The sequence below is a fragment of the Micromesistius poutassou genome, assembly GCF_964030765.1.
Source record: "Micromesistius poutassou genome assembly, chromosome: 3".
NCBI classification, from domain to species: Eukaryota; Metazoa; Chordata; class Actinopteri; order Gadiformes; family Gadidae; genus Micromesistius; species Micromesistius poutassou.
Genome location: NC_140273.1, coordinates 22,725,624 through 22,743,541, shown reverse-complemented (window position 1 = coordinate 22,743,541; position 17,918 = coordinate 22,725,624). Strand labels below are relative to the sequence as shown.

The 17,918-nt window shown below is 46.8% G+C and overlaps 1 protein-coding gene across 1 annotated transcript; it reads right to left on the bottom strand.

The window, feature by feature from the left end:
* Positions 1 to 479: 479 nt before the first annotated feature.
* On the bottom strand, positions 480 to 16,302 carry pmm2 (phosphomannomutase 2). Its single transcript, XM_084465250.1, has 8 exons — positions 16,137 to 16,302; positions 10,513 to 10,624; positions 9,303 to 9,379; positions 9,104 to 9,195; positions 6,735 to 6,834; positions 6,159 to 6,234; positions 2,541 to 2,656; positions 480 to 914 (listed from the first exon to the last, which is right to left on the bottom strand). Exons 1-8 carry the CDS (start codon positions 16,299 to 16,301, stop codon positions 801 to 803), a joined length of 852 nt encoding a protein of 283 aa, XP_084321376.1. The 5' UTR covers position 16,302; the 3' UTR covers positions 480 to 800.
* Positions 16,303 to 17,918: the final 1,616 nt, after the last annotated feature.

The following is a 17,918-nucleotide window of genomic DNA, read 5'->3' as shown; positions in this document are numbered from 1 at the left end:
AGCCTACTTCTGTCATTTTCCCATTTATACTGGAATACCTTTCTTTGTGACCTGGTCTAAATCAAATCAAGATTTTTTTCCTTCAAATTCAATAAAAACGTCTGCATTCTGGTCGTTTCATACATGTTGTGATGCACTTGGACACTATGGAGGCTATTTATATTCAGAATAAAATGGAGTTGCATATTGATAAATGGTTTACAGTTGTTGCTTTATTACTAGTTATCATGCCACAAAGTAAAAAATTAAAACTGAAAAGGATCAATTGTGTTCAAACGAGGTTAGTGTCTTTTGAGTATTGGTGGATTACTTCAAAATATCTGACATGCGTACGCATAGAGAAATTGACATCGCTTAAAGTGCATTTAAGTGCACACACTCACACCGTCTCCTTTGACAAAATGTGTGAGCTCACACTAGTGACACTATTGCACCGATACAGTATTGTACTCAAAATGAATGACAGCAACACAGACAGGTACAGGCCTCCATATTTAATATTTATGATTTAAGTCAAATATTCTGATCAGGACCACACTTTAATCATTTCAGTATTGAGCAGGCTTTCTTGTAAAACAAATGCAGCCAGATGTTGGGCTTGCAAGAGTTTAAATTAAAATAATAATAGTATAAACAGTATAAATCTTAACTCTTTAATCTTAATTGTACCCACACTTTTTTGGCATATAGAAATCACACAAAATTAGATTCTAATTAAATGTTGATTATCATACACTCTTTAAATATTTTAAAAAAAGGTAACTGCGATCGCTGACAGAGAGTTGATTATTTGTCATTCCTCATTCTACTAATGAGAAAAACAATTGTTGGCAGAGTTGTCTCGTTTCCTCTGGACAAGAGACTGCATGTCCGATGGTACGCTGGTCTGAATAGATCTCGTAGTCATTGCCGCCCTGAACCAAAAACAAACAGGTCATGAGATTAAACACGGAACCATTCTCCTCACATCACTGAACGGGCTGCACATTTGAGACACCTACGAGTGTATAGTAATACAGTAATATACAGTACATTATAGTAGTAATACAGTAATATACAGTACATTATAGTAGTAATACAGTACATTATAGTAGTAATACAGTACATTATAGTAGTAATACAGTACATTATAGTAGTAATACAGTACATTATAGTAATACGTTTTGTTAGTTGATTGTCCCAGTGTTTTTTTCTTGTCTGATACTTAATGTCTCCAAAACAAGAATAATACCAGTCTGCATGTCTGCTGATAATCCAGGTATTCTGATGACATTTCACATCCAGATTGAAGTTACAATCATTTTTTTCAACAAGAATCTTTAAGATAAAAGCGAGAACGTGTTGCTTTATGCCCCTCTCAGCCGTTAGTTTCTCATAGTCCGGAAGGACATGGAAGCCTCCTAGGACTTGGGACCCGTTCAATGGAAATACAGATGAGACATTCTTCACTCAGTAGGATGAATCCGATGAGGCAGAGGTCATTTTACACCTATGAGGACATGTTTATGAACTAAGACATTGATTTGAGTTAAAACGCTACACATTGTCCCTTTAAAGCCTATTTGTTTTAGTAATAGCAGTGAAGGGGTTATAACGAGGTTGATTTGCTCCGTTAGTGAGGGAGAAACACGACGGATCAGTGGAGAAGAGAGGGAGCTCGGGTGTTGACTGACCGAGAGCCCTAGGATTGTTCCAACTCAGGTCTGCATCGAGCAAACACCACTGGGATGTCCTTGTGTTCTTGTCATGCCCTCAGTGCCGAGGATGCATCGATTAGTAACTTGGGTGAACTTGCCAACAGGGATATCCCATGATCCATTTCAGGCTTAGCACACGGTCAGGAAAGGTTGGACGCAGCACATTTCAATTCTGATAACATATTAGGTCTGAAAGTGGCAGTTTAGGTCAACTTCACTGCTTACAAGTATTAAAGAATGTTTTTTAAACATTCATAATAATTATTGTTTATTTTATTTATTTTATTTATATTATATTTATATATATATATTTTATTGTTATAGCTCAGAGGCACATTTTACAGAGATATGGAGAGCCATTATTGAGCGTGCACGCAGAGTGAAGCTGGATTAGCATCAGGACTCATTCAGACCAATCAGGCGTTGCAGCAATTAGTGTAAAGTGGGGCGGTGGGGGCATGTTGTGAACTTAAACCACACGGCGCTCGGAGAACCAGACAGCGGTGACCGGTCTCTCTTCTATCTCTCTCTCTCTCTCCTCTATCTTGATCTGCAGCCTACTTGATCAGCCATCACAACGTGATGAAGGCTGAAGGTCGCGTCGCGTTTCTCCAAACGTTGATTCTATTTCAACTGTTCGCCGTAGGCTGCCAAATTTTATTGTGGAACCTCATGCGGCCCGCACTACCGCAGCTTAAACACACTACCCCCATTAGTGAACAGTGAACGGTTCGCCTCTTTGGTCTGAAGGAGCCCCAGTACATGCATCACAGTTGTGTATGTTCTGTAATGCAAAAAAAAAAAAAAAAACAGAAACAGTTCGATAAGTTGAAACATGCTTACCGGTTTAGTCTTGTCTCCAAAAAAATGGATAGTATTATAGCTGTCCTTCTCCACGATGTCCAGACAATATCTTTTATCCCAGCCTTCAGGAAACACGTCAAAACTAATCTGACCACCTGGAGATAGAGAGAGGGAGGACGTTTCTTTCAGTAAGCTCAAAGTTCAGTAAAATCCCACAGAAAGGAACCTAAAGTAGAGGGTAGGAAACTGAAATGTGTACGTTGTTAATAACCCCGTCTGCTGTGTATAATGCAGATCATTTATTCTTGCTTATAAAACGGGGGGCCTAAATCAAGCGATCTGATTGGTTCCCAACTGTTGTACATTGAGCGTATACACACAGCTATGACGCCCGTTCAGTTTACAGAGTTCAGTATCACTCCGCGCCTAACTAACTGTTGTTTATGTATATATAAGTGAAGGGGGTCGCCGCCCCTCCGCTGCGCGTCGGGACGGACAACGCCCCTTAACTGTGGTATAATGAGCGTATACCACAGCCTGTCGTGATCTATTGCTTAAATATAGACCCATTTTCTGAAAGTGAGCCGTGCTGTTATTGAGCAGGGCTCGTGCTGAAGGCAGAAGGACCCCTAACGCGGGGCCAACGGGGCCATAGTGATGGTTTGTTCTGGCCAGCTGCACTTACACGGCGCTACAAAGTAGCTCAACCTACGGCTCACATTTGAAACCACCGAGCATTAAGAGTTGCAGTACGTAACGTTCTGACCTGGACATAATGATCTGATCCACAGTCATTTCAATAACGTCCTCAATAATATCACATATTACCTATAAAATATATTCTACAAAAAAAAAAAAAATGCTGGCCAGCCTGTACCGCTCTCTTGGTTTACAAGAACGTCCAGCCAAATGTTTTCTTCTTTTAAACGTCTTTTAAATACGTCTTATATGATCGTCAAAATAGTAATCACGTGCGTGCGTGACGTGCGTGCGTGCGTGCGTGCGTGCGTGAAGGTAGTCTGACGTGCGTGCGTGCGTGCGTGCGTAGAACGCTGTCTGGCAGCGTCTGAGATAAAGGTTAGCTTCGTGGACACTTCTGGGCAGCCATTGAGATTGGCGTTGGAGAGAGGGTCAGGCGACCCCTGCAGTATAACACCACGACGGTGCCGGTGGTGGTGGTGGTGGTGGGGACGGGGAGCTCCGTCAGAGTGAGGGCTGCTATCCCACAGTCCCCGACGGCCCGTGGCCACTTTATTTAACCTCAGGTTTTTTTGTTTAGGACTTTTCTTAAGGCTGCCCCACACTACACGATTTTTTTTATCTTATGCGATTTTTGAGTCGGAGTACACCACACACTTAACGAGAATCGCAGCCGATTTTTGCTCTCCGATCCTACATAAGATTAGAACACAAGACGGAACACCACACACTACAGGATAATCTTATCCGATTCTCGGCCGTGTAGGCTACGTCATCCAGCACGAGACGAGAGATCGAGAGACAAGAGATTGTAGATCTAGAGCAGCGGTTCCCAAACGTTTTTAAATAAATATTTGGAAACGAAAATTGAAAAGTGAGAATTGAATGCGCTTTGGCATTATGGATGACCTTCGGGTCAGCGTGTGTGTGTGTTTTGCGTGTGTGTTTGTGTGTGCGTGCGTCGCTATTATGTTGACTACACACTCAACATGCCGGATAACCCCGATTTTGAGATCGGGAGGTCTTAAGTTGATGAGATTCTATCTTAGAACACTACGGCAGACAGGATAATCTTGGCCGATTTTCGTCCTGATTCGGCTGCCATGGGAACGCCACCCCGATTCTCGTAAGGGGCAAATCGGCCACGATATCGGGACATTTATCTTGTAGTGTGGGGTCAGCTTTAGCCAGCTCTCTGGGAGCCTACTGGTGGTTGAGCGACACGGCGCCAGCGCTATCACAACGAGCCATGTCACGAGAGAGAGCTACAGAGTCCACGCGCCCTAGGAAGGAGTCCCCCACAACCTCCTCCTTCATCCTTTACCCTGAAACATAGCATGGACCAGGGCCACGCCCGCTGAGCCACCAGCCCGCGGGCCTCTGGACGAGCAGAGCCGCGGACCTGAACGACGTTCACAGTGGATTGGATTTTAGACGAATGTAAAAATGCAATCGGTAGGTTTCCACGTATTCCTTTGAGAAATATTTATATATCAACGTTCGACATGGCGCGTGACACAGTTACCGGTACAAATACACGACCGCTCAGCAGATTCCTCCTACGCCCCACTGATTACACCACAGATCCATCACCCCCTCTGACAGGTGCACTTGTGGGCACTTCTCCAGATAAAAATAAACGCTGCAATGCGATGACAAAGGAAAGTGTTCCAGTCCCCACCAGCACTGGACTACCAGCACTCAGAGAGCAGGCCTGGCCTCCTCTGAACGGAGAGGTTGCTGACTGACCGTCCAGGTCCCATCGGGCAACGTTCTTTTGTGATATCTGAGACGTCACTACAGAACGCCCACTACAGAACGCCCACTACAGAACGCTGACTACAGAACGCCCACTACAGAACGTTCACTACAGAACGCCCACTACAGAACGCTCACTACAGAACGCTCACTACAGAACGCTGACTACAGAACGCCCACTACAGAACGCTCACTACAGAACGCTCACTACAGAACGCTCACTACAGAACGCCCACTACAGAACGCTGACTACAGAACGCCCACTACAGAACGCTCACTACAGAACGCTCACTACAGAACGCTCACTACAGAACGTTCACTACAGAACGCTCACTACAGAACGCCCACTACAGAACGCCCACTACAGAACGCTCACTACAGAACGCCCACTACAGAACGTTCACTACAGAACGCTGACTACAGAACGCCCACTACAGAACGCTCACTACAGAACGCTCACTACAGAACGTTCACTACAGAACGCTCACTACAGAACGCCCACTACAGAACGCTCACTACAGAACGCTCACTACAGAACGCCCACTACAGAACGCTCACTACAGAACGCTCACTACAGAACGCCCACTACAGAACGCCCACTACAGAACGCCCACTACAGAACGCTCACTACAGAACGCTCACTACAGAACGCTCACTACAGAACGCTCACTACAGAACGCTCACTACAGAACGCTCACTACAGAACGCTGACTACAGAACGCTGACTACAGAACGCCACCTGAATTCACAGCAAGAGGATCCGTTCACATCGTTTGTGGAGAGGATGGCAAAAACCTTCTTTTTTTTTTGTCACATTGTTATTATAGTAATAGTGATAAAATGGCACAGATTACTATGTTGATGATCATATAAGAAATATTACCACGTTTGAGAGCAAAGGAAATGGTTTAGGGATCACTGTCTCTTTAAGTATACTCACATTATTGTGCTATTATATTCTCATTATATCAGTGGCATAAAATGGTCTTAAAATCACAACGATAGTGTTTATCGCAATTATTTCTGGGACAATACATCGTCCAACTAAAGTAGCTGTGGTGACAGACGCAGCAGCAGTGTGTGTGTGTGTGTGTGTGTGTGTGTGTGTGTGTGTGTGTGTGTGTGTGTGTGTGTGTGTGTGTGTGTGTGTGTGTGTGTGTGTGTGTGTGTGTGTGTGTGTGTGTGGCTAGCAGGACCCACCAATGGAAAAGGCCAATCCTCTGCCTTTGAACTCCTCCCTCAGCGCAGACACAAACTTCTCCCTGATTTGCTCTTTCTGGGGAAAAATGGAGGTTACAAGATTTGAATCAACGCAGACAACTAACATCAACATGAGTCAGATTGAGCCCGTCCCTGGTAGAAGGCGGGAGCCCTTCATAATAAATAAACTCAACAGTTTTATGTCCATTTTAAAATCGTCAAACGGCGTGACGTGAATTAGTGTAGCTCAACTGAAGGTTTCTTATTGGTGATCTAAATGAGAAACACAGGGAGACAGTGGCCTCATTACAGGTCGGTGAGCTAATGCCACCCTTTGCTGTTCTTGAAAAATGTCATATTATTGTTATTAATACAAACAATTTTATAAATCATTGTGATAAATAAGTATTAGAAATCCCATTTAGAAAGTCCCCAATCCTAGTGTCCCGAAGCCTTAAAGAGAGTGTGAGTGTGTGTGTGTGTGTGTGTGTGTGTGTGTGTGTGTGTGTGTGTGTGTGTGTGTGTGTGTGTGTGTGTGTGTGTGTGTGTGTGTGTGTGTGTGTGTGTGTGTGTTACCTTGTCTAACTCGTAAAACTCAATTCTCTCCTCTTGTGTGCAGCTGCGGCCGACGGGGGAGATGTTCAGCATGCCATTTCTGAACTCAATGAACGTCCCTCTACAAAAAAAAACAGAAAGCGTATGAACAGCAATAAAGAACCCCCCCCCCAGGACCGCCCCGTCAGAGTGGTCCTTTGTCCCAACATGACCCATTTCATCTGATGAATCCTCGGACCAATCAGCATTGAGAGAGTTCTTTAAGAGCGCTCCGGCGCTAGTGGGCCATCAGAAAGTGCTTTCTATTAAGTGGTGACGTATAATGTTTGGGTCCGACGCTCTGCCAGACGATAGAAACGCACTCCCTCAGTCACTAGCCCATTTAAATCAACAGCACATCAAGTACGGTACACTGAAGTCACGCTTCGGTACGTTCCTCGCTTTTTAACTCACCGGTCGGTATGTTTTTCGGTACAGCAGTTTTTAGTTTTTTTTATTAAACTTTTTTTTTTTTTTTTGATTTTGATTTGATTTATTAAATTGTATCAAACAAACGCCTTACACACAAATGAAAAGACATGAAATACAATTGATGATAAAAACACAATCAAGTCCAGGACTTATGTCCATTGTGGTCCTCAACACAAAACATCAGGACAAGACAAGACAGTCACAGATTGTGTGATAATCGATAAAAACGTTTTTCAAGAAAGATATATACTGTATATATTTTTATTTTTTTCGGTACGTAGCGAAATGAAACGTGCATTGAACAGTTAGACCCGTACCGAATCCGCATATCGTTACACCCCTAATATCACGCCATATGCAGCTTTGATTATAATAGTCTGTCATAAGAAATATTTTAGACATTTATGACTTCTTTGCTAAAATCGTGTAAAAGAGTTCCCTTATCACCAGGCAGGCCAGCTCAGACCACTGCTCCACGCACAGCCTCAAATTAATCCTTTCCTCGTCGCTTTATATTTGTGTCGTGTTTCGACGTTCATTTCAAACTTAAGCGACGTTCCTCCGTCGTATGCACTCTCACGCATTATGCAAATGTTTTAATTGAATTCACAATAACAAACAAAATAAAATTTGATATATTTCTGATGATACATCTTTTAACCTTTCTATAAAGGTAGCCATGATTTACTCTGATTAATAAATAGATAATTCATAAAGTATGAAATAAATACAAAATATAGCCGCAAGTGGCGGGTTGTAAGCCAAACAATGACCATTTAAAGGTCGGCTGACACCAGGTGTGAGTGGGGTTAGCCCTCAGCACACATCTAGGTGGACACGCCCACTTGTGATGTCATAAGAGCCTGATTTTCAAAACGGCTCGTAAGACTAATCACACCCACACCTGGTGGCACGTCATGGCACCTTTAAATCTCATTATAACAAGCACTGGCTTATAGCATCTTCAACACCCACCAGGCAAAACCATGTTCAGCTTACTTTGAACCTGATGTTGTATGTAATTAATTTATATGTATTTCTAAACGTGGCTACAGCTCCATGTGGGATGTTAGATAGGTTCAGTTTGGATATTGCCAACCTTAACCACTAAGCTGACCATGCTGTAGTTACATGCTGTGCCATAAGTGTTATTACATATAAAGGCCATGCTGTTACACGGCACATTGCTTACTAACCTTTGTAATTGAACTGTAATTGGTGGTTATGCTCAGTGATTTATGCCTGCACTTGTATTCTATACTGTGTGTGTGTGTGTCCCTTTGAATATCGCAACAGAATCCAGGAGAGGCTGGATATTTCCGGAATGCCGCCCACACATGATAGGCCCAAGTGAGGAGACTGACGCAGATACAAACGTCTGCATTTCCTGCTGAAGGCAGATAAGCACTTGCTATTGCCACTGAGATCTAACTCTGCTATTGTGTTGGAAAGGCTTTGTTCATGCAAACGATCCCGTCCCTTATGTCTTCACTTACAGGAGGGGCTGGAGACGTTACATGTGCAGAGAAAACAGAGGTTTCTACGGTAAAGAGATTAGCTTAGCGTTGTGTGCCTACCCTGTATTTGTGTTAAAGTGGAGGGTTTGTTTTCAGTCATTCCTGGTCACCTCTACTTTGAGGATCACTTCACTGTGTTACATTTAGTTCTTTGATTTGTCACCATCTTCAGTTCTTCCCTCCTCCCACCCCCCCCCCCACCCGCCCTTTGTCTATAAATAGTCACTGTGCACCAAATTAAACCGCTATGACTCACCACAACATTGTACTTGGTTCTGTTAACGTTCCTTCTGCCTCTAGACGGCTTTAAGGGTCGTAACAGTAGCCCGATTATACCAAACCATAGGGGTTTTACACCCCAAATCCATATGATGATCTAATGCTGATGAAAGTGGTATCTACCTCTTCTTAGGGAGTTTAATTGTAGCCAGGTAATTGAGACAGAAGTTGATGAACTCTTGCAGAAGCTCCTCCCCCATGTGGGCCTGGATAGACTGTAGTGATGAAGGGAGGTAGTCAGTGGATGTTATAGAACATCATGTGGCATTAGGGGTACATTTAATTCAGAAACATAATGACTTTCTACAAGGGTATTTCTTACCTGAACTGAGAGTAATTGTCCGTCTTTATAGGCCACCAGACCGTTCTCAGCAAACAGATAGTCGACTCTCTGGATCACTACACACGCACCAAAAGAAGGACAACATATTAGCGTGTTTCACTTGCATCCAAATAAACCTACAGAATATAAGGAAGGCAAGAGAGAGAGAGACAGACAGACATACCGGACAGACAGGACAGACAGAGAGACAGAGAGACAGACAGGACAGACAGACAGAGAGACAGAGGGACAGAGAGACAGACAGACAGACATACCGGACAGACAGGACAGACAGAGAGAGAGACAGACAGACAGGACAGACATACCGGACAGAGAGGACAGACAGAGAGACAGAGAGACAGAGAGACAGACATACCGGACAGACAGACGGACAGAGAGACAGACATACCGGACAGACAGGACAGACAGAGAGACAGAGACAGAGAGACAGACATACCGGACAGAGAGGACAGACAGAGAGACAGAGAGACAGAGAGACAGACATACCGGACAGAGAGGACAGACAGACAGACAGACAGACAGACAGGACAGACAGAGAGACAGAGAGCATGCCCAGGCGTTGTGAAATACATTTTGAATGTTTTTTTTTTTTTATATTAACAAACATTATTTGTGTTAAAATCTTCCAATGTTTTTATTTTTGACATCCAAATAAACCACGTGATGCTATGCTGAGAACAGGAAACGGTGTGGGGCGGTAGACGCTGTATTTTAATCAGCTTTTAATAAACTGACAGCGCGAAACAGCGCCCCCTGGTGACCGAAGTTAGGGTGCAATGACCATCGGCTAGGCAAAGTAAACCTGCTGAATAATCTCTACTCATTTAGACGTTTCTTATAATACTGCTGATTCTTTAAGTTTGCTAACTTTGACTTAACATAGGCCAAATCAATTTCTATATTACTTGAACAAAATGTTGAATAAAAACATAAACATGATAAAGCTTTCACACTGACGCCCATGTTCAGCAGCAGGTAAAAAATAAAACGTGAAAACATTGAGTGCCGTCGGCTGTGACGTGTTCCAGCGTATGTCTGGCCACAAACAAAAGACATTAAATTGAAGATAATCATGCGGGCTTCATGCCTGGCCCATGTGGGTCGCGGTCTTACAAAGCTCATTTCACTAAAAGAAGCATCACGACTCTCCGATACTAAATCAAACTCAAAGGGTGAGGAAGTGTCTCACCGTCTTCCCCGAGTTGCTCTTTGATCTTGTTGAGGTCGGAGCCGCCCACGACTCCGACGCGAACCCTTGTCCTCAACCTCTGGAGGAAGAGCTGCATGTCTGGGGTCACGAGCTGAGGACAGAGGGGGCGTTAGGGTCCAGGACTACAGACACAGGGCGTCCAGGACTACAGACACAGGGGCGTCCAGGACTACAGACACAGGGGGCGTTAAGGTCCAGGACTACAGACACAGGGGCGTTAAGGTCCAGGACTACAGACACAGGGGCGTTAAGGTCCAGGACTACAGACACAGGGGCGTCCAGGACTACAGACACAGGGGCGTTAAGGTCCAGGACTACAGACACAGGGGCGTCCAGGACTACAGACACAGGGGCGTCCAGGACTACAGACACAGGGGCGTCCAGGACTACAGACACAGGGGCGTCCAGGACTACAGACACAGGGGGCGTTAAGGTCCAGGACTACAGACACAGGGGGCGTCCAGGACTACAGACACAGGGGGCGTTAGGGTCCAGGACTACAGACACAGGGGGCGTTAAGGTCCAGGACTACAGACACAGGGGGCGTTAAGGTCCAGGACTACAGACACAGGGGGCGTTAAGGTCCAGGACTACAGACACAGGGGCGTTAAGGTCCAGGACTACAGACACAGGGGGCGTTAAGGTCCAGGACTACAGACACAGGGGGCGTCCAGGACTACAGACACAGGGGGCGTTAGGGTCCAGGACTACAGACACAGGGGCGTCCAGGACTACAGACACAGGGGGCGTTAAGGTCCAGGACTACAGACACAGGGGGCGTTAAGGTCCAGGACTACAGACACAGGGGGCGTTAAGGTCCAGGACTACAGACACAGGGGCGTTAAGGTCCAGGACTACAGACACAGGGGGCGTTAAGGTCCAGGACTACAGACACAGGGGGCGTTAAGGTCCAGGACTACAGACACAGGGGCGTTAAGGTCCAGGACTACAGACACAGGGGGCGTCCAGGACTACAGACACAGGGGGCGTTAAGGTCCAGGACTACAGACACAGGGGCGTCCAGGACTACAGACACAGGGGCGTTAAGGTCCAGGACTACAGACACAGGGGCGTCCAGGACTACAGACACAGGGGGCGTTAAGGTCCAGGACTACAGACACAGGGGCGTCCAGGACTACAGACACAGGGGGCGTTAAGGTCCAGGACTACAGACACAGGGGGCGTTAAGGTCCAGGACTACAGACACAGGGGGCGTCCAGAACTACAGACACAGGGGGCGTTAACGTCCAGGACTACAGACACAGGGGGCGTCCAGAACTACAGACACAGGGGGCGTTAAGGTCCAGGACTACAGACACAGGGGGCGTTAAGGTCCAGGACTACAGACACAGGGGCGTTAAGGTCCAGGACTACAGACACAGGGGCGTTAACGTCCAGGACTACAGACACAGGGGCGTCCAGGACTACAGACACAGGGGCGTCCAGGACTACAGACACAGGGGCGTCCAGGACTACAGACACAGGGGGCGTTAAGGTCCAGGACTACAGACACAGGGGCGTCCAGGACTACAGACACAGGGGCGTCCAGGACTACAGACACAGGGGCGTTAAGGTCCAGGACTACAGACACAGGGGGCGTTAAGGTCCAGGACTACAGACACAGGGGGCGTTAAGGTCCAGGACTACAGACACAGGGGCGTTAAGGTCCAGGACTACAGACACAGGGGCGTTAAGGTCCAGGACTACAGACACAGGGGCGTCCAGGACTACAGACACAGGGGCGTTAAGGTCCAGGACTACAGACACAGGGGCGTTAAGGTCCAGGACTACAGACACAGGGGCGTTAAGGTCCAGGACTACAGACACAGGGGGCGTTAAGGTCCAGGACTACAGACACAGGGGGCGTTAAGGTCCAGGACTACAGACACAGGGGGCGTCCAGGACTACAGACACAGGGGGCGTTAAGGTCCAGGACTACAGACACAGGGGCGTCCAGGACTACAGACACAGGGGGCGTTAAGGTCCAGGACTACAGACACAGGGGCGTTAAGGTCCAGGACTACAGACACAGGGGGCGTTAAGGTCCAGGACTACAGACACAGGGGGCGTCCAGGACTACAGACACAGGGGGCGTCCAGAACTACAGACACAGGGGCGTCCAGGACTACAGACACAGGGGCGTCCAGGACTACAGACACAGGGGGCGTTAAGGTCCAGGACTACAGACACAGGGGCGTTAAGGTCCAGGACTACAGACACAGGGGGCGTCCAGAACTACAGACACAGGGGGCGTTAAGGTCCAGGACTACAGACACAGGGGCGTTAACGTCCAGGACTACAGACACAGGGGCGTCCAGGACTACAGACACAGGGGGCGTTAAGGTCCAGGACTACAGACACAGGGGGCGTTAAGGTCCAGGACTACAGACACAGGGGCGTTAAGGTCCAGGACTACAGACACAGGGGGCGTCCAGAACTACAGACACAGGGGGCGTTAAGGTCCAGGACTACAGACACAGGGGGCGTTAAGGTCCAGGACTACAGACACAGGGGCGTCCAGGACTACAGACACAGGGGGCGTTAAGGTCCAGGACTACAGACACAGGGGCGTTAAGGTCCAGGACTACAGACACAGGGGGCGTTAAGGTCCAGGACTACAGACACAGGGGGCGTCCAGAACTACAGACACAGGGGCGTCCAGGACTACAGACACAGGGGCGTCCAGGACTACAGACACAGGGGGCGTTAAGGTCCAGGACTACAGACACAGGGGCGTTAAGGTCCAGGACTACAGACACAGGGGCGTTAAGGTCCAGGACTACAGACACAGGGGGCGTCCAGGACTACAGACACAGGGGCGTTAAGGTCCAGGACTACAGACACAGGGGCGTCCAGGACTACAGACACAGGGGGCGTTAAGGTCCAGAACTACAGACACAGGGGGCGTTAAGGTCCAGGACTACAGACACAGGGGCGTCCAGGACTACAGACACAGGGGGCGTTAAGGTCCAGGACTACAGACACAGGGGGCGTTAAGGTCCAGGACTACAGACACAGGGGCGTTAAGGTCCAGGACTACAGACACAGGGGGCGTCCAGAACTACAGACACAGGGGGCGTTAAGGTCCAGGACTACAGACACAGGGGCGTTAACGTCCAGGACTACAGACACAGGGGCGTCCAGGACTACAGACACAGGGGGCGTTAAGGTCCAGGACTACAGACACAGGGGCGTTAAGGTCCAGGACTACAGACACAGGGGCGTTAAGGTCCAGGACTACAGACACAGGGGGCGTCCAGGACTACAGACACAGGGGCGTTAAGGTCCAGGACTACAGACACAGGGGCGTCCAGGACTACAGACACAGGGGGCGTTAAGGTCCAGAACTACAGACACAGGGGGCGTTAAGGTCCAGGACTACAGACACAGGGGCGTCCAGGACTACAGACACAGGGGGCGTTAAGGTCCAGGACTACAGACACAGGGGGCGTTAAGGTCCAGGACTACAGACACAGGGGCGTTAAGGTCCAGGACTACAGACACAGGGGGCGTCCAGAACTACAGACACAGGGGGCGTTAAGGTCCAGGACTACAGACACAGGGGCGTTAACGTCCAGGACTACAGACACAGGGGCGTCCAGGACTACAGACACAGGGGGCGTTAAGGTCCAGGACTACAGACACAGGGGCGTTAAGGTCCAGGACTACAGACACAGGGGGCGTCCAGAACTACAGACACAGGGGGCGTTAAGGTCCAGGACTACAGACACAGGGGCGTTAACGTCCAGGACTACAGACACAGGGGCGTCCAGGACTACAGACACAGGGGGCGTTAACGTCCAGGACTACAGACACAGGGGCGTTAAGGTCCAGGACTACAGACACAGGGGCGTTAAGGACTACAGACACAGGGGCGTTAAGGTCCAGGACTACAGACACAGGGGCGTTAAGGTCCAGAACTACAGACACAGGGGGCGTTAAGGTCCAGAACTACAGACACAGGGGCGTTAACGTCCAGGACTACAGACACAGGGGCATCCAGGACTACAGACACAGGGGGCGTCCAGGACTACAGACACAGGGGCGTCCAGGACTACAGACACAGGGGCGTTAACGTCCAGGACTACAGACACAGGGGCATCCAGGACTACAGACACAGGGGGCGTCCAGGACTACAGACACAGGGGGCGTCCAGGACTACAGACACAGGGGCGTTAAGGACTACAGACACAGGGGGCGTCCAGGACAACACGAAACATCTGGCCGTGTAGTTCTCATATGATCAAAACTAAATTGTTCTAACTCACAGAAAATGTATGCAGTTGTTACAATAAACAATGCATTTGATACATTGACTATATATTATAATTATTATTTATAACACATGTTCAAAAATAGAACAATCTGTTTCTGTTCTAGTTTTGCCAAATGTTAATTATATAATTAGTTCCCCTTATTATTCTGACTGACAACTGCTACTTTAACTGATGGCTACGGAGTCCAAGGTGGGCTGGAGTGGTTTAACACACAAGGATTTCCTGGTTGGCCTTATATGGGCCTCTGTGACGTGGCTGAAGATATGTTCCTATGGATTCCTATTTGTATTACTAACAATGTACACAGGGCAATGATAATTATGACAAGTGTTATACTTGGCAAAGAGTCTGTGGCCAAAATATTTATTGAATGTAATGTGCTAATAGTTGTTATAATGTAAAATATAGTCAATCAAATGTTGACTAGAGCAGTCTAATAGTGGCATATGAGAATAATGATCATTATTTTAAAAAAATGAATTTGCTATATGCAACTAGCCATTCATTTTTGATTGCATTACAGTTACATAAATTGAGGGGGGAGGCGACTAATAGTTATTGACTTATTTTTTTTCCATTTCATGGACCTTTTACATTTCCGGTTTTACTCGAGCCTTTAAGCTTTAAAATATAATTTAATTTAATTGGCTTCAGGGAGTGAATCTGCAACGCTCACAAACACAGTGGGCCCTTCGACAGCCCCAAGACCAGGTAGGCCTACAATATATATATATATATATATATATATATAATACAATATGACAACATGGGGACACAACGACGACGCGGGACACAGCCTGGCGAGTCTGGCGAGTCGTGCACCAGTCGTGCACCAGAGGGAAGTCTGCCAATACATTCATGTCTATGGTGCAGACATCTCTTCATGTGGTGTCGTGGTGTCATTATTGTTAGTTTGCAGACAGCTTCTCGGCAAACAACATGCCTCATCCTACCGCTGAAGGGATACATCAGTGGATCCTAACAGGAAGAGTTGTACATGTTCTCAGACCAGGTCGTGGGACCATTACATTTGTAAACGCTGTTCCACCTGTCGGCTCCACTGTCTCAATGTCCCATTCTGCATTTATCCAAGAGGACATGTGATACATGTGATACATGCGTTAGGCATCTTGCTCAGGGATGTGTGAAAGCAGCAGCCTGGACGTTGGGGTCGAAGGCTTCAGACACAAGTCGGACATTAGAACACAGTTAGTCGTTTAATTAAAGCTATGAACCATGTTTGACCCATTTGTAGTTCTAGAGTTTGATAGTAAGAACCAGTCCCGATGAATGGCCCCGGTTCTGTCTCCGTGGTGAGTCGACTACCTGTCGGGCGGCCGTCAGGGTCCCGTCCACGTCGAAGAGGCAGAGGACCTCGGGGTCCAGAGGAGCCTGGGCCATCGCGGGTCTGGGTCCTGGAGGTTTATGAACACATTCGGAACTACAGTGACTCGGTCTGTGGTCTGAGTCAGGAACTAGAACCAGAGACATGTGAAGCGTCATCCATCTGTGATTGGTCGATGGTCACCGGAAGAAGGCGGGTGTCACAGAGAGGTGGGACGCATGCGCGGGTCTCTGTTTACAAAGACGTAGCAGGAATTTAATTAAAATAGGGCTGTTAAAATTATATATATATATAAATTAGCGCGATAATAACGCAATCCTATTTTAACAGCCCTATATATATATAGGGCCCTATATATATATAGCCCTATATATATATATAGGGCTATATTGTTAAAATTAACGCGATAATAACGCAATCCTATTTTAATTCAATTAGGCTAATAAAAATTGAAGCATTAACGCACGTTCTTTCGTTTATTTTATTTTTGTCACTGTGATTCCTAAAGGTTTTGACCACACAGAACGTCAACATTCATATAATAATTCATTTTTTGTTTTTAGTTCGACTTACTTTACATTAAATTATATATATATATATATATATATATATATATATATATATATATATATAATTTAATGTAAAGTAAGTCGAACTAAAAACAAAAAATGAATTATTATATGAATGTTGATATATATATATATATATATATATATATATATATATATAAATTAGCGTGATAATAACGCAATCCTATTTTAATTAAATTAATAAAAATTGAAGCATTAACGCACGTTATTTATTTTATTTTTGTTAGGGTTTTTAGTTCGACTTACTTTACATTAAATTACGCTTGCAGTAAGTGACTGCCTGATTACAATTCCCTAACCCTAACCCTAATCGGTGTTTCATATAGGGTGACAGCAGCCAAAGTAGAAATGATGTTGAATAGGAAAATTAATAGGACGTCATTTGAGTTTGAGATCTATAAATGCGGATCTTTTATGTTGGTTGATTCCACCGGTCTAAAACAGAACGTCGTTGCGGTTGATGACCTGTTTATTTGAATGCTCTAATGAGGGATCCGATCCTCTGATCTACTATAGGGTCTAGCTGCAGACCTCCAGCCGCTGCGTTCACACCGCCGCGCCGCAACGCGCCGCAGCGCGCCGCCTCCATTCATTTCAATGAGGGGAGGGCGGCAGAGGGGAGGGCGGCAGAGGGGAGGCGCAGAGGGGAGGCGGCAGAGGGGGGGCGGCAGAGGGGAGAGCGGCAGAGGGGAGGGCGGCAGAGGGGAGGCGCAGAGGGGAGGGCGGCAGAGGGGAGGGCGGCAGAGGGGGGCGGCAGAGGGGAGGCGCAGAGGGGAGGCAGCGGAGGGGAGGGCGGCAGAGGGGGGCGGCAGAGGGGAGGCGCAGAGGGGAGGGCGGCAGAGGGGAGGCGGTCACAACCGCGGCGGTTGGACCAGGAAGCGGTTGACGCCCACGCGAACGCGCACAGATTTCGCCCTACCGCTCAGCTTTCTCCTTGTTGAAACCATAGATATACACTGACTAGATATCATAGATATATACTGACTAGATATCATAGATATAGTATATACTGACTAGATATCACCTCATAGATATATACTGACTAGATATCATAGATATATACTGACTAGATATCATAGATATAGTATATACTGACTAGATATCAGCTCATAGATATATACTGACTAGATATCATAGATATATATACTGACTAGATATCATAGATATATACTG

Bases quoted from the DNA above. Each gene is read 5' to 3' on its own strand.
- pmm2 (XM_084465250.1), bottom strand. From the start codon at position 16,301: ATGTCTCTGGTTCTAGTTCCTGACTCAGACCACAGACCGAGTCACTGT. The intron at 6,235-6,734 runs GTAACACACACA...ATTTTTCCCCAG, and splicing joins AGTTTTACGAGTTAGACAAG to AAAGAGCAAATCAGGGAGAA. The intron at 2,657-6,158 runs GTGGGTCCTGCT...CTCTATCTCCAG, and splicing joins AGGATTGGCCTTTTCCATTG to GTGGTCAGATTAGTTTTGAC.